Source organism: Canis lupus, chromosome X (assembly GCF_003254725.2).
Source record: "Canis lupus dingo isolate Sandy chromosome X, ASM325472v2, whole genome shotgun sequence".
NCBI lineage: Eukaryota > Metazoa > Chordata > Mammalia > Carnivora > Canidae > Canis > Canis lupus.
This window is the reverse complement of record NC_064281.1, coordinates 83,090,678-83,114,230: the sequence shown is the minus strand read 5'-3', so window position 1 is coordinate 83,114,230 and position 23,553 is coordinate 83,090,678. Positions and strand designations below refer to the sequence as shown.

General features: G+C 39.1%; 1 protein-coding gene across 1 annotated transcript; it reads right to left on the bottom strand.

Annotated features, from left to right (window-relative positions):
- Window positions 1–2,519: 2,519 nt before the first annotated feature.
- LOC112649413 (ER membrane protein complex subunit 2-like) lies at window positions 2,520–3,829 on the bottom strand. The gene is made up of 2 exons (XM_025431695.3): window positions 3,015–3,829; window positions 2,520–2,917 (listed from the first exon to the last, which is right to left on the bottom strand). The coding sequence occupies exons 1-2, from the start codon at window positions 3,817–3,819 to the stop codon at window positions 2,835–2,837; spliced, it is 888 nt and encodes a 295-aa protein (XP_025287480.1). The 5' UTR covers window positions 3,820–3,829; the 3' UTR covers window positions 2,520–2,834.
- Between the last annotated feature and the right edge of the window lie 19,724 nt (window positions 3,830–23,553).

The following is a 23,553-nucleotide window of genomic DNA, read 5'->3' as shown; positions in this document are numbered from 1 at the left end:
AATGACCAAATGAAAATTTCTCCTCCTGATAGCTTGCTTTTATCCCCATTTCGAATCCATTCTGGAAGAAGTGAAGATGTGAGCTAATTTCTTTTTCTTTTTTTTAAAGATTTTATCTATCTATCTATCTATCTATCTATCTATCTATCATCTATTCATTTGACAGAGAGAGATGGAGAGAGGGAGCATGTCTGTGAGTGGGTGGAGGAGCAGAGGGGGAGAGAGAGGGACAAGCAGACTCCTAGTTAAGCCTGGAGCCCAACTCAGGGCTTGATCCTCTGACCCTGAGATCATGACCCTAGCTGAAACCAAAAGTCAGATGCTTAGCTGATTGAGTCACCCAGGTGCCTCCCATGCCCCCACTCAACCCCATTTTTTAAATTTTAAATTTTTTTAAATTTTTATTGTTTTTTTATGAACTTGTTTCTTATAAAGGGAACTTTTTCTTCTTGTCAGGAAAGAAGTGAGAGAATAATCCATTTTCACCTCATTATTTTTTTTATTTTTCAATTGCCTCCTCTATGGGGTATTCACAAGTCTTATCTTCAGGGGAGAACAATTCTTGCAACCCTCTGCTGGAAACTTCTTTTCCTTAAAGTAATTCTTTCCAGAAGCAAAACATACAATACAGCTTTTCTATTGGTTGAGCTCACAGGTTTGGGGAAATTCCACTAAGACCCTGGCTCATCCACTCCGCATATTTCTTAGACAAATACGAATTGTCATTGTCAAGACATTGCTGCAACATAAGGTTCAGACAGGGGCATACATTTAATTAAGAAGATGAGGAACTAAAATATGAACATTTCCTTATCTCGCTTAACTCTGAGAAGTCACCTTCATACAAAACAACTCTGTCTTATATTCTCTCTGCCATCTAGCTCCAGGCTTCTTTCTGTTCCCATGAACTCAATAAAAACAAACCCAGAAATAAGCAAAATAAAAAAATGCTCCCTCTAAAAAAAAGAGGGGGGAAGAAAGAAAATGTTAGGGGATTCATGTAGTCACGTAATTTTTTTCTATTCTTTTTACCTTTAAATATATGTTTGCCTGAAATTAAAATAGATCTACAACAATTTTTTGTTATTATTTGCTTCATGTAAGTTTTACATCATCATTTTATTTTCAATCCTTTGAGTCTGGGCACCTGGGTGACTCAGCGATTGAGTGTCTGCCTTTGGCTCAGGGCCTGATTCTAGAATCCCAGGATTGAGTTGCTCATCGGGCTCCTTGCATGAAGCCTGCTTCTCCTCCCTCTGCCCGTGTCTCTGCCTCTCTTTCTGTGTCTCTCATGAATAAATAATTAAAATCTTAAAAAAAAATCCTGGGACGCCTGGGTGGCTTGGCGGCTTAGCATCTGCCTTGAGCCCAGGGCATGATCCTCGAGTCCTAGGATCGAGTCCCACATCTGGCTCCCTGCATGGAGCCTGCTTCTCCCTCTGCCTATGTCTTTGTGTCTCTCATGAATAAATAAAGTCTTTTAAAAAAATCCTTTAAGTCCTTATGTTGAGGTGTGTCTTTTGTAAATTGCATATAGTTTATTTTTTTTGCCTGATATATATATTTTAAAGATTTTATTTATCTATTCTTGAGACACACACACAGAGAGGCAGAGACATAGGTAGAGGGAGAAGCAGGCTTCCCCCAGGGATCCTGATGTGGGACTCGACCCCAGGACCCCAAGATCATGCCCTGAGCTGAAGGCAGATGCTCAAGCACCGTGCCACCCAGGTGTCCCTGTTTTTTAAAATGATATACAATTCACCTAATGTTCATGAATTTTAAGTGTAGTGCTTGATGGATTTCACAAAAGTATACGCCCACAAAACCAGTAACTACATCACTACAGAGATTATTTCCAGTGCCCGGTGGGTTCCTTCCTATGCTCTCCATCAGTACTCCCCAAACATAATCACCATAAGGACTTTTATGATCACACATAGTTTGTGTCAGTTATTTAATGTCATGTAAATGAATTCATATAGTATGTACTCTCTAACATCTGGCTTCTTGCACTCCACAGTAGTGTGAGTCATCTGTGTTGTTGCATTAGAGCACTGGCTTAAGCATTCTTAAGCATTCTTTATTTATAATAGCCTCAAACTGGAAACAACATACATATTAATCAGTGGGATGATGGACAAATCAATGATCTCAGGGAAAAGAATTTACTATTTCACCCTTAAGTATGATTCCTGCTTTAAAAAGAACATCTTCATTAGATTAGATATGTTCCTTTTTATCCCTAGTTTGATTTTTTTTTAATCATGAACAGGTGTCAAAATTCGATCAAATGTCCTTTCTGCATCCATCGGCAACTTGCTCCTTTATTCAGCCTATATAATAAATTACATTGGATGACTTTCAAATATTCAGCTAAGACTCCATTACTGGGATAAACCCCACTTAGTCATGATTTATTGTCTACATTGCTGGATTCATTTGTTAATATTTTGTTTAGGATTTTTGCATCTATGTTCAGGAAAGAGCTTGGACTGCAATTTTCCTTTCTTGTACTCTTTTTTTTTAATAAATCACATGATTTATTTATGGGATTTCTACATCACATTGTGGCTTAAAAGAAGTTCTGCATGTGTGATATGAAGAGAATGATGTACAATCAATATGAATCTTGTTAAATCTCTCTTCCATGGACTTTCTCCATCTTCCTGCTTAGCAATAAAAGGCATTTTTAGGTTTATATAAACATTCTTTACAATTGCCCTCTTAACAAAAATTAGTATATAAATAGCACTAGGCATTTAGTAAATAAGTCACAGGTCAATAAGTTCAACTGTGCAGTTGTGAAATGTAATGTGAAAGAGTCTGAAACCTTAAGACTGGGTGATCTGCAGTGTTTCCAACATGTCTTCAACTGCCTTAATTTTAGTTTCCTTCTTACTTCGACCTGCAAACTCTCTGGCTGCAGGTTAACATCATGATTCTTCTACTTCCTAAACCATTAGCTTCTATGGTTGAATCTTGATTTGATAGAGTAAATAATGGGGATTTCTGATAAGCTCTGTTTATTTGACTAGCTGCCCAACTAGCATATTTCATGTTGTCCTTTTTTGTTTTTGCACTTGCTTTTGGATTAGAAGCAATATGACTTGCCGACATGTAAAGCCCAAACAAAGCTCTCATATTTCTGTTGTTCAGTTTCAGTGCCTGCGCAAAATACTTTCTTGAAAGTTCGAGGTTTTCAAGTCCACCTTGGGTATATTTAACTTCAGCATACTGCTGACAGTATAAGTGGTTGTGTGGATTAGTCATCATTAGCTCCTCTAAACAAAAGGCTGCTTTAGCATAGTCGTGTTCATTGATATAAAGTTCTGCAAGTTCATGCCAGGCTTCTTGGTCCCCAACAAATTGTTCCAGATACTCATTCAGTTCCCGAATGGCCTCCACATTTTTCCCCTGGGCTTTTCGAATGGCAATCTTACGCTTTCTTGCAGCAGTGTTAGTTGGATCTTCTTGTAAAATTCGATCATATAGTTGTATAGCATCATCATATCTTTCCATGGCTTCAAATCTCATGCCTGTTAGTCTCTTGACTCTGTGGCTGCCAGGAAACTGTCTTCTCAACTCCTGAAGACAAAACAATGCCAAGTCATCTCGACCATAGTCTAGGGCTGCAATCATCACTTGTTCATATATGATCCAAATATCATCTCCAAGCTTAGAAGCATATTCATTAATTAATTCCTCTCCAACTTCCACAATTTGCTCACTGTTTCGTGAGTTTTCTTCTCTCCATTTTCTCATTTTATCTCGCATTTCTTCCCAAGTGACATCGTAAAGCTCTGAGACCTTCGCCATCTTCTCAGAACCTCCCTTTCTTGTACTCTTGTTAGGTCTTGGTATCAGGGTTCTACTGGTGTTCTTAAATATAACTGCATTACTTTCTTTTTTAACTATTTGCATTGTATGTATTACTACCTTTTTTACTTCCAACGTTTCTGTATCCTTTTATTTAATATCAGTTGTAAGCAGTATGAAGTTGCATTTTGTTTTCTATAAAAGGAGAAGTAGCCTGATAATCTTTATATTTTAATATAAGTTCTTAGTCCATTTACACTTTAAGTAATTATTAAATACAGTTGGGTTTCTAGCTACCATCTTCCTACTTGTTCATCTGTCCATCCTTTATCTTTTCATTTGTGACTTCTTTTTATTAAGTATTTTTATTATTCCATTTTATCTTCTATAACTTTTTACTTATTTATTCTATTATGATTCCTTTTGTGGTTATCCGCAGATTCTTATATGCATCCTTGACTTATTCTAGTTCACCTTAAATTCATACTTCTATCACTTCCCCAAACATGTAAGAACCATATGACAGTTTCACTCCCTTTGCTGACCTCTCATCTTTTGTGCTATTATTATATATTATATTTCCATGTATGTTTAAAATTGTATGGAAGTTAATTTTTAAGTTATGCGTATTACACCACAATTTTTAAAAAAGCCCTACAGGACATTATTGTCATTGTTTTAAACAGTACTCTTTCTTTCTCCTGCAGTATGCTTCCATCTGTGATCCTCTTCCATCAGCCTAAAGTGTCCCTCTTTCATATTTCTTGTAGTGTGCATCTGTCGGCAAAAACAAAACAAAACAGGGGCACCTGGGTGGCTCAATCAGGTAACTGTCTGCCTTTGGCTCAAGTCATGATCCAAGGGACCTGGGATCAAACCCCACTCGGGCTCCCTGCTCAGTGGAAAGTCTGCTTCTCCCTCTACCTCTGACCCTGTACCCCTGCTCATGCTTTCTGGCTCTCTCTCTCTCTGTCAAATATATAAACAAAATCTTAAAATGTAAATCCAAACAAAACCTCTTTTATTTGAAAATCTCCCTTTTTTCAATTGATGTGAAATTCACATGACAAAATTAACTGTTTAAAAGTGAACAGTATGGTGACTACAGTTAACAATACTGTATTATATATTTGAAAGTTGCTATGAGAGTAGAACCTTTATCGTTTTCTGTTTTTTTTTCATTGTCAGTCTAGCTAAAGGTTTGCCAATTTCATTAATCTTTCCAAGGAGCCAATTTTTGATTTTATTAATTCTCCATGCTAATTTTTCTATTCTCTTTCATTGATTTACACTCTAATTTTTTATAATTTCCTTTATTCTGCCGGCAGTGGGTTTAATTTACTCTTCTCTTTCTAATTCTTTAAGGGATAAAGTTATTATTTTGATCTCAGATGTTTCTGCTTTTCTAATGTAGGTGTTTAGGGCTATAAATTTTACTCTTAGCCCTACTTTTTCTGTATCCCATGAGTATTAGTATGTTCTGTTTTCATTTTCATTTGTCTCAAAATATTTTCTCACTCCCCTTGTGATTTCTTCTTTAATACATTGGTTGTTTAAGAGTGTGTTGTTTAATTTCCCTGTACATGTGAATTTTTCCTTCTTTTGGTGGTTTCTAGTTTTATTGTGTTATGGTTGATGTCATGAAATATACCCTTTTATATTTTGTATCCATTAAAATGGTTTTATAATTATAGTTTTTAATAGCTTTATCTTTTAAATTCTACACCTGAATTACAGGTTATTTTTGCACTACCATTACTGTATTGTAGGATTCTGTATTTGTCTACATAGTTACCTTTACTAGAGGGCTTTGTATTGTTGTATGCTTTTGCTTTCTGATAAGCTGGTGCGGAAAAAGCCCTGATTTATAGTATTTGCTGATTTACACAGTGGCATACGTATTCCCATCAAGGGATAATGTGAAGTTACCAATGTGACATAGTCGATGTGAAGTTGGGAAAATATGTGCACAGTCATACATCAGGTGAGAATTGGCTCTAAAATAGCACTTGTTTCGTGGAGTTTCCACTGGGACATGTGTAGTTTAGGAGGAGTCTCTCAACAATTTGTGGGGAATTCATAATCACCTTTTGGGACTAATTTCTCTGTGATTCCCTCCTTTTGGTGATTTTATCTCTCAAACTTCAGCCCCTTTGGTAGCCCTGAACTCTACATTTGTCTCTTTATCCCCGAACTGCTGAAACTTTCTTGTCAGTTGCTTCTTAATATCTCTGAACACTTTTAAAAGTATATATTTTGTGGGGCGCCTGGGTGGCTCCATAGGTTAAGTGTCTGCCTTCGGCTTAGGTCATGATCTTGGGGTCCTGTGATCCAGCCCTGTGTGGGCTCCCTGCTTAGTGGAGAGTCTGCTTCTCCCTCTCTCTCTGCCCTTTCCCCTGCTCATGTTCTGTCTCTTTCTCAAATAAATAAATAAAATATTAAATATATATGTACTATACAGTACATTTTTTATAACTTTTTCCAGTGGGAGAATTAGTCTTCTATCAGCTACTCCTTTATGCCTGGAATTGGAAGTCTTTTCTCCTATCCAGCCTTCAGTTTTCACTGAAGAGATTAATCTATTACGTTTATTGTGGTTACTAATGTATTTGGATTTATTTCTACATTATAACATCTTAGTTTGATCTTTCTCATGATCCCACTTATTTCTTTCTCTTTCTATACAGCATTTTTTGCTTCCATTTTTTATTGGTATTTGAAAATATGCATCTGATTATATCAACTACTTTTTCTTTTCCCATTTTGGAGTTAAATGCCATGTTTCTGTTCTTTTAGTGTTTAACCTAGAAATGTTAGCATGCATATTTAATAAAGGTTAAAGTAAATCAATATTATTTGCTATCCTCCCAAACAGTTCAAGGACCATAGGTCACTTTAACTCTGATCACCCTGTTTTGACTTGTATGTATATGTATATTTTTAAAGATTTCATTTATTTATTCATGAGAAACACACAGAGAGAGGCAGAGACATAGGCAGAGGGAGAAGCAGACTCCCTGTGGGGAATCTGATGTGGGGCTCCATCTCAGGACCCTGAGATCACACCCTGAGCCAAAGGCAGACTCTCAACCACTGAGCCATTCAGGTGTCCCAAGTTGTATATATTGCCCATTATTTTTGTTCTATATTTTTGATGCTACAATGCAGACATTATTATTGTTTTTGTGCAGTCAATGTTTATTTTGGCTTCCTGTTATATTTATCACTTTCCAAATGTATTAGATCAAAGGAGAGGAAATGTAAGACTGTGTAAGGCAAATATATTGATAGAAGTGCACTCTCCTGGGATTCAAGATTGGAAATGAGATGGGACTCACATACTGGGGACTGACACTAGTAGTCCACTAATCAAATGTTGGTCTCAATGTCTCAAAGTGCAGTCATGTCACTGAGTTCTGGCCAATGGAATACGAGCAAAGTGATACGTGACATTTTCCATTAATCCTACCAGCTGAATGTAGAGGTTGCCTATTGTAGCCAGTTCAACCTGCTGTAACAAAATTCCATAAACTGAGTGACTTAAAGAACAGAAATTTATTTCTTATGGTTCTGGGGCTGGGAAGTCCAATGTCAAAGTGCCAATGAATTCACTTCCTGGTGAAGACTTTCTTCCTGGTATGCAAATGATGCCTTCTTACTGTATTCTCACATGGTGGAAAGAGAAATAATTTCTCTCGTGTGTCTTACTATAAAGGCACTGATCCCATTCATGAGGGCTCTACCCTCATGACCTAATTACCTCCCAGAAGCCCCACCTCCAAATACCATCCCACTGGGGATTATGGCTTCAACATATACATTTTGAGGAGACAGAAACCTTCAATTCATAGCAACTCCTGAGGCCTAAAGGAAAGCAGAGCCAAAGAATGAAGGGAGACTGGGTCCTCGAGTAATGGTGGAACATAGTCCTCCTCCTGACTCACTGCTTTTTTTTTTCCTGACTCACTTTGAATTGGACATGAATGAGAAATAGACATTTTTAAGCCACTGAGATTTGGGAGTATGTTTATTACTTACCCAACTTATGGCACTGGCCAACCAAGGAGTTTACCTGGAAGGCAATGGGTTGGGTCATGAAAGGAAAAGTGAAACAACCAGGTCTCAGAAACAAGACATCTTCTGGGATCTAAATAGAAGGAAGTAACAGAGCGCTTTCAGGGCACCCCTGACATTATGAATCAGCTCCAGTTATTTTCCATCTTTGCCTTGCTCAGCTCAAGATTCAAATTCCTGGGAAAAATATAATTGACTTGACTTAGAATTTGTGCCCACCTCTTCATCAGAGGAATGCAGGGTATATTGATTGGCAGTCCCCAAATGCTGCACACAATGGGGGAGGGGAGTCTTCCAAAGGGAATAACAGCTGGCACTTGACATGTCCAGCAAAGGAGCTGTAAACTTTATGGTTTATGTGGCTCATCTATTGAATTCTTTTTTTTTACATCTATTGAATTTTTAATTTACTGTATTTTTCAATTGTAGAATTTTTATTTGATTCTTTTCTATAGATCCTAGCTTTCTGGTGAAAGTTATCATGTCCTTTATTTTCTTGAATATTTGTCATCTGTGTCATATAACTGCAATAATTGGATCACTACGAGTCAGTTTCTTTTTCTAAAATATTTTATTTGAGAAACAGAGAGAGAAAAAGAGAGAGAGAGAGAGAGAGAGAACGAACACAAGTAGGGAGAGGGGCAGAGGGAGAAATAGGGAGCTGATGTGGGACTGGATTCCAGGACCCTGAGATCATGACCTGAGCTGAAGGCAGATGCTTAACTGACTGAGCCACTTAGGTGTCCCTTCTACAAATCTGTTTCTATCGGTTGGGTTTTGTTTTTTTTTTGAGCTAGTTTATTGGTCCATCAGTTATTCTTTTTTATTGACTACCAGACTTTGTGACTGGAAAGGTGTGTATGTCCTAGATGACCTTATGTCCCTCCAGAGAGGGTTCACCGTATTTTCTCCAAGGCATCAGAAGGATAAGTTACTTTCATCCAATCAGCCACTGCAGTGACTTGAGACTGGTTTACAGCATTTGCTGGACATAGCCTATTTCCAGTTCATTCCCTTCCTAGGCTATAGGTCTCTAAGGGGTCCCAGATGAGAGCCAGTGATGGATGTTTCCTAAGGATCTTCCTCCTTGAGAAGTTCTGAACTCAATTTTTGTCTCTTCAGCTCTGAGAACTTTTTGAACATTCCACTCTACTTTTAGCACTCTCCTTGGCTTCTCATTTGTTACCCTGTGCAATCGAATGGGCAATTTCCTGGAGGGCACAACCTGTGCTGAGTGTCAGATTCACTTTTATGTATTTCTCCCCTCTCGAGATCTTGGCCACCCAAATTCTATCTGGCCTCACAGACCTTAAACTCACTTTTTGTCCCCCTAGTCTTGTGATATTATGTGACATTCTGGTGGCTTCTCTGCCTTTTGAGAGCCATTTTCTACTTAGTGTCTGGTCCAAAAACTGGCAGGTATTCTAAAGGAAAACAGCAACATGCAAGAAGTTGTGTTTACTCAGTGAATTTCATGTCTTCCCCTCTGAAGTCCTAGCTCTCTGATGCCTTCAAAAAAGAAAATTCTTTTTCATATTTTACCTGATTTTTCTAGTTGTTCTCAGAACAGCATTGGTCTGCTACAAGTTACTGCATTTTTAAAAAAAGATTTTATTTATTCATGAGAGAGAGAGAGAGAGGCAGAGGGAGAAGCAGGCTCCATGCAGGGAGCCCGACGTGGGACTTGATCCAGGGTCTCCAGGATCACGCCCTGGGCCGAAGGTGGCGCTGAACTGCTAAGCTACCTGGGATGCCCATCTTTTTTTTAAAACAATAATCCCTACACCCAATGTGGGGCTTGAACTTACAGCCCCAAGATCAAGAGTCACATGCTCTACAGACTGAGCCAGCCAGTGGCACCCAAGTTAGCTCATCTTGAAGCAAAATTTTCTTGTGCACTATGGTATATTTTACTGAAGTATAGGTGACATACAGTATTATATTACTTTCAGCTGTACAACATAGACAATTCTATACATTATGAATACTCACCACAATAAGTGTAGTTACCATCACCATACAATTATTACATTATTGACTATATTACCTATGCTGTACTTTTCATACCTGTTACTTATTTAATTTAGAACTGGAAGTTAATCCCCTTGACCTATTTTGCTCACCCTCCCACCTCTCTCCACTCTGGCAGCCACCAGTTTGTTCTCTGCATTCATGAGTCTATTCCTGATTTGGTTTGTTTTTTGTTTGTTCATTTGTTTGCTTTTTTAGATTCCACTTACAAGTGAAAGCATGGTATTTGGTTTTTTTTTCTGTCTGATTTGTTTCAGTTAGCATAGTAGCCTCTAGATCCATCCATGTTGTGAATGGCAAGATGTCATTCTTTTTATGGTTAATATTCCATTGAATACATACAATATTTTAGTGAGTATTGGGCCTCCAAGAGTTTTCTTGTATATTTATCTAATTTAAGTGGTCCATAAGTAGATAGGAAACCAGATGTTTGAGATATATGTTTAATGATGATGACGACAGTGTAGCACTGTGTGTGTACCAGTCAGAGTTCAGTGCAGGAAACAGAAGCCACTTTAAGAAGTTTAAGAAGTAAGCAATGCCTTTCAACCTCTTGATTTACAAAATGGAATTATACAACCTGTTTCATTAAATACATCATACATTATGGCATGCTGTCAGCGTGGTACATATGCAGCCTTATTCTTCAATGCAACCTATCATATTCCATAGTATGGATGTCCTATAATGAATTTAGCCATTGTTCTATTGATGAACATTCATGTTGTCCCCGGGTTTTTTGCCAATAAAAATGACACTACAGTAAATGTCTTTGTGACAGTGAGTCGTGGTACTTTTATTTCTATGCAGTAGAAGTTTCTAAGTGAGAATGTTGGGTCAAAGGGTATACATATTTTGAAACTGTAATAAACACAACCAGATTACATTCCAAAAAATTTTAAAACAATTTATGGGAATAGATTTGAAACAGAACTGAACCCTTACAAAGTTGCTAGAAGGTCTAAAAGAGTGGGGTATAGGCTGGATTTAAAATAATAGATCCAGAAAAATACAGAACTGAAACTTCAAGGAAGCTACTAACTCTGATGTCATCCCTCGAGCTCTGCCAAGAGTCAAGAAGCTGCCATTGAATTCACCTCTCCAAGCAGTCTGTGAATATTCAGGGAGCTAGACAAAAAGCATCCATCGCTATGATCCCATGATTAGAAACTGGATCAAGAAACTGCTGTTGCTGCCTTTGCTAGGGGTAACCCCTTGTTTTTTTTTTTTTAAGATTTTATTTATCTGAGAGAGAAAGTGAGTGAGAGAGAGAGCTTGAGCTTGGGGAGGGAGAGGAAGAAGCAGACTCCCCTGCTGAGCGGGGAGCCAGAGCGGCTGGCTGGCGGCTGGCGTTTGATACGGGATCATGACCTGACCCAAAGACAGACATTTAATGGACTAAGCCTGCCAGGTGCCTTTTTGTTGTTGTTTGTTTGTTTGTTTGTTTGTTTGTTTGTTTTTGATACCCAAGAAGCTGGAGAAGAAACACTGCAGGAAAACCTCATATATACAAACAGGACTGCTCTTTCCAGCTTGTGAGCTCACTTCCACCTGCCAGAAATCACATAAGTGCATCTACTTCTTGATCTCTAATTTGCATGCAAAACCCGAGCTGCATGAGATTAAGAGATGGAAATGGAAGTGGAGTAAACCAATCCATAGTATTAGCACAGTCTATGATTATTATATAGTATTGCTAACTACTTCACATAAGCCTGGATAAGACACTAATTTCAGCTATCCACTGCCTACCTCTGGACCTTAGAAGTGAGGGAAGAGACAAAGGCAACTCAAAAAACAGGAAATGCATATGACTTACAAAATTATGGGAAAAGATTTTTTTTAAAAGACTTTACCCATTTATTCATGAGAGACACAGAGAGAGACTCCCCGCAGGGAGTCTGATGTGGGACTCCATCCCAGGACCACTGGATCACAGCCTGAGCCAAAGGCCCAACCACTGAGCCACCCAGGCAATCTGGGAGAATGATTTTTAAACAATGCACAAGTAATTCTAAATCAGTAATAAAATTAGTTATCTTTTGGGGGGCTTTTAAAATTAGTTAATATGTAATTAGAGACAACCTGAAGCTGTACAGAGCAATAAAATAGACACTTTTACTTACTGTTGAAGAGAGCAGAAAGCAGTTCAAATACTTTCGAAAAGAAATAGACCATATATGTCAAGAATCATTACTGATAGTCATACATTGTGACCCAGTAATTCCAATTTGGGGAAACTATCTTAAGGTAATATTCCTAATATACTGAAAAGAGGCTTATACTCAAAGATACTTATTGTAGCATCATTTATGATAGGGAAAAATTGGAAACAACCCAAATATAATAATAAGGGAATGCTTAAGTAAATTTTCGAATATACACAAAATTAAATATTTTGCAGCCATAGAATAATGCATTAGCGAAAAGATCATAATGTTACCAGAGGCTTTTATTTTAATCAGTTGATCAATATAAGTACAATGCCTAAGTTCTATGAACTTTTCAAGGACCTACAAAGGTACTTGAAACTTGAAAAAATTACTGGCTTGGAAACAGAAAGATAACTGAAAAATAAAGTCAGTAAATGTTTAAGTAAAGGCTGAAAAATGTAACACAACAGTTTTATATATTATTACATTTTGTGTTCAGAAAAAAACTTCAATATTTTGGAAAAATTGTTGGTTGGATTGTATCTGTTTGTAGGAATTCCTGAGCATATATAATCCGTGCCAAGAATTCATAACTAATAGTAAATTTAAAAAACAAAATTTATTTATTTATTTATTTATTTAAGTTTCAAGTTTTAATTTTAATTTTAATTAGCATACAGTATAATATTAGTTTCAGGGGTAGAATTTAGCAAATCATCACTTATGTATAACAACCAGTGCTCATCACAAGTACCCTTTTTTTAAAAAAAGATTTTATTTATTTATTTGAGAGAGAGATAGAGCATGAGTAGGGGGCAGAGGCAGAGGGAGAAGGAGAAGCAGATTCCCCGCTGAGCAGTGATTCCCGATTTAGGGCTCAATCCCAGGACCCCGAGCTGAAAGCAACTGCTTAACCAACTGACCCACCAGGTGCCCCAAAAAGTGTCCTCCTTAATACCCATCACCCATTTAGCCCAACCCCCTGACCACCTCCTCTCTTATAACCATCAGTTTGTTCTCTATAGTTAAGAGTTTGTTTTATGGTTTGTCTCCTTTTTACCTCCATGTTCACTTGTTTTGTTTCTTAAATTCCACATATGAGTGAAATCATATGGTATTTGTCTTTCTCTGAATGACTTATTTCACTTAGCATAATATACTTAAGCTCCATCCATGTTGTTGCAAATGGCAAGAATTTATTCTTTTTATGGCCGAGTAAAAATCTCCACCTCTTCTTTATCCATTCATCTGTCGATGGACATTTGGACTCTTTCCATAATTTGGCTATTGTTGATGTTGCTGCTATAAACATTGGGGTGCATGTATCCCTTCAAATCGGTATTTTTGTATCCATTGGGCAAATACTTGGTAGTGTAATTGCTGGATCATAGGGGAGATCTATTTTTAACTTTTGGAGGAATCTCTATACTATGAAAAATGAAATTTAAGTTTTACTTCAAATTTTTAGCAAAAGATATATTTAATGTAGGATATGAGTATATGTTAAAGTATATGGTAAGATGTGAGGTGGTGCCTTCAAAAGCAGGAACGCTTAGGGTTCAGCATGGTCTTAAAATATTCTGCATATATTTTGAGCACCTACTATGTGCCAGGCACTTAATACGCACCATCTTCCTTGTTTTTCTTTTTTTAAAAAAGATTTTATTTATTCATGAGAGATACACAGAAAGAGAGGCAGAGACACAGGCAGAGGGAGAAGCAGGCTCCATGCAGGGAGCCTGATGTGGGAGTGGATCCCAGGACTCCAGGACCACACCGTTGGCCAAAGGTAGGCACCAAACTGCTGAGCCACCGAGGGATCCCCTTTGTTTTTCTTTAAGTAATCTCTACATCCAAGTTGGGGTCAAACTCACAACCCTAAGATCAAGTCTCATACTCTACCCATTGAGACAGTCAGGCGCCCCTGCACCATCTTCTTTAATCCCCACAACAGCTGGGAAAGGTAGAGCTGGAGTTTGAAGGCAGGTGGCTTTGACCCCAAGTTCTGAGCCCATAATAAGAACTGACATGTTATAAAATTGTTTACATGGTTCGATTATAATCTTAGAAACAATACGGTATTCATTGAAAGTAAAACATTTTTCTGACTTCTACTGTTCTGCACTCTCTAAAATATTTTTTGCAACAACCATGTAACATTTTTAAAAATTGGAGTTTGAGAATTCTTGTATGATAGTGACATCGCGTGGCCACAAGAGATCATTACAAAAGTACCCGTAAAATTGCTTTAATTTCAGTTTGGGAGCTGGCTACTAGAGGGCAGCACTGAGCTCTTTTCTGGTCAAATTCTCTGGGGCTGAACTTGGCAGAAAGTTGGGTCAAGATTCCACCTCTCCCCTCAAAACTACCATAAATAAATCAATAGATCAATACACCGATAGATAGACTAAATACCCTTAAATAGCCTCTTTGCAATCGGTAGCAGTATAACAAAGTTATTTAGCTCTGAGCCCTGGAACCATGCTGCCCAAATTTGATCCCTGACTCCACCACTTACTAGCTGCGTGAACTTGGCGGAATCACATAACCTCTCTGGACTTTTTCTCCACCTCCAAACTGAGAATAAGAATTGTCCTCACCGGGAGATCCCTGGGTGGCTCAGCGGTTTAGCGCCTGCCTTCGGCCCAGGGCGTGGTCCTGGAGTCCCTGGATCAAGTCCCACATCAGGCTCCCTGCGTGGAGCCTGCTTCTCCCTCTGCCTGTGTCTCTGCCTCTCTCTGTGTCTGTCTCTCATGAATGAATAAATAAAATCTTAAAAAAAAAGAATTGTCCTCACCTTCAGGCGCTTGGCTGGCTCAGTCGGTAGAGCATTCCACTCTTGATCTCAGGCTCACAAGTTTAAGGACTGCATTGGAAAAAAAATAAAATAATATTTCTAAAAAACAAAACAAACAAACAAAAAGAACCCCACCTCTTAGAGTTGTTATGAGAAATAAATGAAAAAATATACTGAGAGGACTGATCGTGCCAGTTGAGAGGAGATAATTGATAATTATGATATTGCCTCCTACCCCAAACTATCCTTCTTTGAAGAATATATATAGATATAGATATATAGATATATAGATATATCTATCTTGTTGAGTACCATAAGCAGAATTAACCAAAGAACTTTCAGTGGGATAGGGTTTATATAAGACATTTAAAGAGAGGTTGAGAATTGCAATTCAGAGCCTGCACTGGAATCAGGCAGATCCGGCTTTGAGGCTGGCCTGGGCAGGTTACCTGTTCTGCCTCAGCCTCATTTACCTAATATGGAGAAAATAATATTACATGCATCATAGAGTCTCCGTGACGATTGAAATGAGAGAGTGCCTTTCATGCTGGGACACAGTGATCCACACGTAGAGCTCACACAGCTTTTGTTTCCCTCCTTACCCTCGGTGGGGTTCTACGTGACATGGCAGCCCTTGTGGCAAAACGTGGACATTTGTCTAACATCATTTCTTTTAGTTTTCCTCTCCTACTCTCATTCATCTTCCCCCAACTCCCTTGCTCCCCAGGTTCTCACGTGACTTCCTGACTGCAAGGAGTGACTTGTCTAAGCCTCGTTCTGGATGATTAACTAGGGACACATCATTCTGGACTTATTTTTATAGTCTGTGCCCAGACCCTGCAAAGCTATTCATTCTGTGTCTCTGTCTCAAAAGGAATACATAGAACCCAGGCTAATGCCAAGGAAAGCCTTTGCCCCTTTCCCATGATATATGTAATTGGGGAACCCTGCAGTGTCTAGCAGTACAAAAAAAATCATTAAATGTGAAGGGACTGTATTTTTGTCTTGGGAACTAATGTTAAAAGGGAAGCACAAGAGATGTGTCTGCCCTTGCAATCAGTCTTGTGGGGAGAGAGGGTCATTTTGGATGCTGTCATTCCATGGCTTCTTAGGAAGTAAAAATCATTCAAAGATAACTGAATTCTGTAAATTATTAGGTTCTGATATTGAGAATGTAGAACAGGGACTGATATGTTTCAATGAAATCCAGTAGGATCCCGCTAACTTTCCTGTGCAATAGGTCAAGGCAATATTTAACCAGACAGTTTAGCTAAGGCTTTTGTTTTTAAGATTGTATTTATTTATTCATGAGAGACAGGGAAAGAGAGAGAGAGAGAGAGAGAGAGAGAGAGGCAGAGACATAAGCAAAGGTAGAAGCAGGTTCCATGCAGGGAGTCTGATGAGGGACTCTATCCCCGATTCCAGGATCGTGCCTGAGCCAAATGCAGATGCTTAACCACTGAGCCACCCAGGCGTCCCTTAGCTGAAGATTCTGACTCAGTGGTTCTAAAAAGTCTGTAGGCATGATCCCTGATTATACTCATGGATATGGAGTTTTTGAGTATTTTTTTTACTCACAAGGAATCCAAATAGTTCTAAAATGATCATTAATTATATTGTCACAGAAGTCTGGAGATCTAATGGGCATTTTTAAATCTATGGATAAATTCAATGGGTCCACACTGTAATTTTGTTTAAGAGGCAGTGGTGAAGAACTTTGACTCTAAATCTCAACCACTGGGATTCCTGGGTGGCTCAGTGGCTTAGTGCCTGCCCTTGGCCCACGGTGTGATCCTGGGGTCTCAGGATCAAGTCCCTCATCGGGCTCCCCGCTTGGGGCCTGCTTGTCTCTCTGCCTATGTCTCTGCCTCTCTCTCACTCTCTGTGTCTCTCATGAAAAAATAAATAAAATCTCTTTAAAAAAATAAATCTCAACCACTTATTTTCTTCACAATCTGGTTCTACCACCTACTAGCTGTTTGTCCTTGGGTAAGTTACTTGAACTCTGTGCTTCAGTTTCCTCATCTATAAAATATGGATGATAATAATATCAACCCTATAGGACTGTTGTAATGGTTCAGTTATTTAGTATATGTAAAGACCATAGAGCATTGTCTAGCACATAGTGAACCCTCAATAACTGTTAGCTATTAATATCTACCGAGAGGGGCACCTGGGTAACTGACTGAGGGGCTCAGTCAATTAGATGTCCTACTCTTGGTTTCGGCTCAGGTCATGATCTCAGGGTCAGGGATCAAGCCCCATGTGGAGCTCCATGCTCAGCAGGGAATCTGCCTGAGCATCCTCTCCCTCTTCCTCTGCCTCTCCTCCTTCTCTAAAATAAATAAACAAAACTTTAAAAATATTTACAGAGGGACTCAAGGGCTTATGGAACTCTTAATTTTAAAAAAATCACTTTAGGGGACACCTGGGTGGCTCAGTGGTTGAGTGTCTGCCTTCTACTCAGGTTGTGATCCCGGGGTCCTGGGATCGAGTTCCACATCAGCTTCACCACAGGGAGCCTGCTTATCCCTCTGCCTATGTCTCTGCCTCTCTCTGTGTCTCTCATGAATAAATAAATAAAATCTATTTAAAAATTTTAAAAAATCATTTTAGAAATTTTATTTATGTGCTAATTCCCAGCTACTTCTACTTATAATTTTGGAATTTTATGTCTATTCAGGATTTGGGAGCATTCCTTGGATGATGGTTTCTTGAGCATCTGGGATGCCATCAGAACTCTGTGAAGTATCTTCTGGGGGTTGTTCATGACACCATGGCACCAGTAGAGAAGCCTAGAAGGCCCTCACCTGTGTAAACATTTTGATCAGGTCACCCCAAAATTCTGTAATTAGGGATTGTTTACTCTGTCACCTTGTTTGTCTGGAGCCCTTACCAAAGCGGGAGCAGTCTTGGAGAGTGAGCACAAGAGATGTATCTGCACATCTGGAATTCAAATAGCATCTACCTCATGGATCATTGTGCAGATTAAAGGAGACAGAGCTTCTAAGAATGATTGTCACATCATCAGCACTCAGTAAATAACATTGCCTTATATATCTAAGTCTTGGTAACCTCATTTACAAAATGGGGAGAACAGTATCTATCTTCATGGTTGTTGTGAATATAAAATGAGATGATGTATATGTGAAACTGCCTACCATACTAAAAAAAGACAGATAATGATGAGTGTTGACAGGGACATGGAGAAACAAAACCCCTCATAAATTATTGCTAGTGGGAGTGTAAAATGGTACAGCCTCTGTGGAAAACAGTTTAGTAGTTCCTCAAAAAGTTCAACATAGAGTTATCCCATAATCCAACAACTCCAATTTTAGGCATATACCTAAGAGAAATAAAAACATATGTCCACACAAAAATGCATACATAATGTCCATGGAAGCATTATTCATAATAGCCAAAAAGTGGAAACCACTCAAATGTTCGTCCATGGATAAACAGATGAGCAGAAGTGGTATAGCCAATACAATGGAACATTATTCAGCCATAAAGAAGGAACGAGGTACTGACACATGCTACAACGCACATAACCCTTGAAACCATTATGCTAAATGAAAGAAGCCAGTAACAAATTGCCACATGCCATGTTTACATTTATGGAAAATGCCCACGATGGGTACAGGATTTCTTTGCAGGGGCATAACGAAAATGTTCTGGATTTGGACAGAGGTGATGGGTGTACAACCTTGTGACTGTATTTAAAAACACTGAATGGTATCCTTTAGATGAATGAATTTTGTGGTATGTGAATTATGTCTCAATAAAGCTGTTATTTTTTTAAAATGTCTGCCACATAGTAGCCCTAATGTAAAACGAATAATTTTCAGCCACCAACACCTCAGCGCTAAATTCTTAGGAATCTAGAACAGGGCCGTGAATGAATGGTATCCATTACAGAAGCCACTCAGGGAAAAAGGATAGATCTGGAGTATGGGAGTTTTGCTGAGGTCTGGGGTAAGTTGGAAGGAAACACAGTGAAGGCATTTAAGGGGTCTAGAAGGAGAGACAACCTATACCTACTTTGAATTCTTGCAGGGAGCCAGCCTGGATCATCTTTCATACCCTGGACCAAAGTCACAGCTGATGAATGTCCTGGCATTTATTTATTTTTTTTTAAATTACAGGTTTTTGATCATCATTATTCTTTTTATTTTTTAAAGATTTTATTTATTTATTCATGGGAGACAGAGAGAGAGAGAGGCAGAGACACAGGCAGAGGGAGAAGCAGGCTCCATGCAGGGAGCCCAATGTGGGACTCGATCCTGGGTCTCCAGGATCATGCCCTGGACCGAAGGCAGGCACCAAACCACTGAGCCACCCAGGGATCCCCTGTCCTGGCATTTAAAGCTGTCCCAGAGAAGGAGCTATGTGTGGCTATTCAACAGAAAGATAAAAGGAATAAAACAGAGGCAAATCTGAGGGTATGTCAGTCTGATTTTGAAAGGCAGAAGGCAGTAGTTGGCAGAGGATGCGTTTATCCAGAGGACTCTAGTTGTTTGTTAATCTCTGGGTCAATGCATTTAGGTCAGCACTAACTATGCTACAGGTAGGATCAATATAAAGGATTAGAAGTGTCTGTCTAAATCCTAATCCTGGTCTTGGTCTGGGGATGCCAAAGAGTGATTTACAAAAAGGTTTACTATCCCTCTCAATTATTTACCCCATTAATGGAATTTATCAGCAGACTGGAGTCCTTGGCAGGATTATGAACGTACAGAGGATGCACTGAGATGAACACACTGGGTAGCCGTGCCAGAGATTTGCATGTGCAGAAGGCAAATTGAAGACATTTGAGCAGTGAATTACATGGTGAGTAGTTGACAGCTCTTGTTTATTAGAAAGATTGTAATGGGGAAGAGACACAGCCCACATGGGAGCTGAGACTTTTGACTGAGATCTATCAGTTTTACTGCAGTATGTAGTAAAAATAGGAAAGAAAGAAAAAGAAGGAAAGAAGGCAGGGGGCGGGGGATGCCTGGGTGGCTCAGCAGTTGAGCGTTTGCCTTTGGCTCAGGGATTTGGGATCCAGTCCCACATCGGACTCCCTGCATGGAGCCTGCTTTTCCCTCTGCCTATGTCTCTGCCTCTCTCTGTGTGTCTCTCATGAATAAATAAATAAATCTTTTAAAAAAAGAAAGGGAGGGGGGAAGAACTTTCAACACTTTAAATCAAGATTGGGCTCAAAGGTTCTCACCCCAGCTTTCATTCAGATTCACTCATGATTCTTTTTTATTTCTTCCTGATGTTGTCTTACACAAACTGTTAACTTGATTCAGGCTGCAACAGCAAAGATCAATCATCCATAGAAGTCCTCGGCTTGACAAGCTAGGATAAGGAACCATTTCCCTCAGAGCTATTTGTCATAGTCTTTCTTTGTACATATTTAAAGAACAGTCCCTTTCCTTGTGAAATCAGCCTTCCCAACAGATTGTGAAAGCCACCTGAAATGAAATAATGCATCCCTATGCTCTAGCTACTTTCTACGAAAGCCTGATTCCATGCAAGTGTTTGAATCTGAGTTACCTAGGCAACGGCCCCAGAAGAGCTGTGGGTCAGTAGTATCCTATTTCCAAAATTTCTTACCTTCGAGCTTTTACTTATGTCCACATTTCCCATTAACCCGAGGAGGCTTCAGCCAGCTTGTTTTAAGACAGTGTCTTTTACACAGGGCTTTATAATTTTGTCTTTAAGTCCAAATCAGCAGGTGAAGGCATAGAGCATTTCCCTCCCTCCCTTCCTTCTCTGTTTCCTACTTTTTAAAAAAAGATTTTATTTATTTACTCATGACAGACACACACACACACAGAGGAGAGAGAGAGAGAGAGAGAGAGAGAGAGAGAGACAGGCAGAGGGAGAAGCAGGCTCCATGCAGGTAGCCTGATGCGGGACCCGATCCTGGGACTCCAGGATCACGCCCTGGGTCGAAGGCAGGCACCAAACCGCTGAGCCACCCAGGGATCCCTTTCCTACTTTTTTTTTGAAGAAAGAGTTTCCTTCTGCAAAATCTTGGGATCAGGAACAAGACTAAATCTTTGAGTAATATAGAGCTTTCTGGTTCTACAGGGAGTACTAGCAGAGTTAGAAATACTACCCAATGCATGAAATAGAACCCAGAAAAAAATGAAGGGACAAACTGTCAGCATGGGGGTTGTTTAATGAAGAGAAAAAGCAATCAAGAAAAAATAGCAAGAGCTACTTTCTAACATGAGGTTTGAAGAAAAACCGATGTTATAAATGTGTAAATTTGGAAAATGCTATTTTTAAAAAGCTAAAATTTTATGTAATTTTTTGTTTTGTTAAAAACACTCAACATGACACTGTCAACAAATTTTTAAGCGCACAAGACAGTGTTGTTAACTATATAAACTATACTGTACTGCAGATCTCTAGAATCTATTCATCCTGCTTGACTGAAACTCCATGACCATTGAACAGCTCCCCTTTCCTTCTCTTCATAGCCCTCAGCAGCCATTATTCTCCTCTCTGCTTCTATGAGTTTGGCTATTTTAGTTATCTCACTTAAGTGGAATGCTGTAGTATTGTCCTTCTGTGACTGGCTTAGCATAATGTCTTAGCATAATGTCTTCCAAGTTCATGCATGTTGTTGCATATGGCAGGATTTACTTCTTTTTAAGGCTTAATAATATTCTGTTTATTTATTTAAGAGAGAGAGAGAGAGTGGAGGGGAGGGGCAGAGGGAAAGAGAGGGAGAGAATCTTTAGCAGGCTGCACATCCAATGCAGAGTCCGATGCAGGGCTTGATCTCATGACCCTGAGATCACAACTTGAGCTGAAATCAAGAGTCAGATGCTTAACCAACTGAGCCACCCAAGTGCTTATTTTTAATTAATTAATTAATTATTGATAAGAGAGAGAGAAGGCTTAATATTCTATTTGACATATGTACTGAATTTTCTTTATCCATTCATCCATCAATGAACATTTAGTTGGTTCCCCATCTTGGCTCTTGTGAATAGTGCTTCAATAAACACAAACGTGCACACAAACAAGCAGAGGGGAAAAAATGAGAGCGAGATGGAGAGAGAGAGAGAAAGAGAGAGAGAGAGAAATCAAGAAACAGACTCTTTTTTTTTTTTTTTTTTAAGAAACAGACTCTTAATTATAGAGAACAGACTGATGGTTACCAGAGTGGAGGGGGATGAATAGGTGATGGGGATCAAAGAGTGCACCTGTAGTGATGAGAACAGGATGTTGTACAGAAGTGTTGAATCACTATACTGTTCACTTGAAACTAATATTACACTGTATGTTAACTAACTGGAATTAAAAACTTAAAAAACATAAACATGCACATATCTCTTTGAGATCCTGATTTCAATTCTTTTGGATATATACCCAGAAGTTGAATGACTAGATAAGATGATAATTCTACTTTTAATACTTTGAGAGATGTCCAAACTATTTTTCAGTCACTGTACCATTTCATATACCCATCAGCAACAGCGTGCAAAAATTTCTCATTTTTCCACATCCCTGCCAACACCTGATTTCTTTTTGTTTTTTTATAATAGCCATCCTGACAGGTGTGAGGTGGTATCTCATTGTGGTTTTGAGTTACATTTCTCTGATGATGAGTGATGTTGAGTACCTTTTCTTGTACCTACTGGCCAACTTTTTTAAAAGATTCATTTTAGGGGATCCCTGGGTGGCTCAGCGGTTTAGTGCCTGCCTTCCAGCCCAGGGCGTGATCCTGAGGTCCTGGGATTGGGTCCCGCATCAGGCTCCCTGCATGGAGCCTGCCTCTCCCTCTGCCTGTGTTTCTGCCTCTCTTCTCTGTGTGTGTCTCTTATGAATAAGTAAATAAAATCTTTTTTAAAAAGATTTATTTTTTAAAGATTTTTCATTTATTCGTTTGAGAGACAGCAAGCACGCATACACAAAAGCATGAACAGGGAAAGAGAACCAGGCTCCCCGCTGAGCAGGGAAGCCCTACACCGGGCTCAATCCCAGGGTCCTGAGCCGAAGGCAGCCGCTTCACCGACGGAGCCACCCAGGCACCTGGGTTTATTTATTTGAGAGAGAGAGAGAGAGCGAGCACATGAGTAGGCTGAGGGGCAGAGGGAGAGGGAGACAGAGAATCCTCAAGCAGACTCTCGCTGAGCACAGAGCCCAATTCAGGGCTTGATCCCTGGACCCTGAGATCATGACCTAACCAAAAAGTTAGATGCTTGACCGACTGAGCCACCCAGGCGCCCCTTCCTACTGGTCATTTGTATGTCTTCTTCAGAGAAACATCGATTCAAGTCCTTTGCCCATCTTTTAATTGGGTTGTCTTATTGCTATTGAGTTGTGGAAGTTCTATATATATTTTAAATATTAACCCCTTATCTCATATAGGGTTTGCAAATACTTTCTCCCATTCTATAGGTTGCCTTTTCACTCTGTTGATTGTTTCCTTTGCCTCACAGAGCTTTTTAGTTTGATGTGGTCCCATTTGTCTATTTTGCCTTGTGCATTGCATTTTTGGTGTCATATTCAGGAAATTATTGCCAAGACTAACGCCAAGAAGATTTTCCCTTTCTGCCTTCTAGGAGTTTTTAATCATAGCTCTTACACATTTAGATTTTTGATCCATTTTGAGTTAATTTTTGCATATAGTGTAAGATAAAGATCAGTTGACTATAGGCGTGTATGTTT

Coding starts and splice junctions, on each gene's coding strand:
- LOC112649413 (XM_025431695.3), bottom strand. CDS start 3,819: ATGGCGAAGGTCTCAGAGCTTTACGATGTCACTTGGGAAGAAATGCGA. Junction 2,918..3,014: donor TCAAATAAACAGAGCTTATC/AGAAATCCCCAT, acceptor CTGCAGCCAGAG/AGTTTGCAGGTCGAAGTAAG.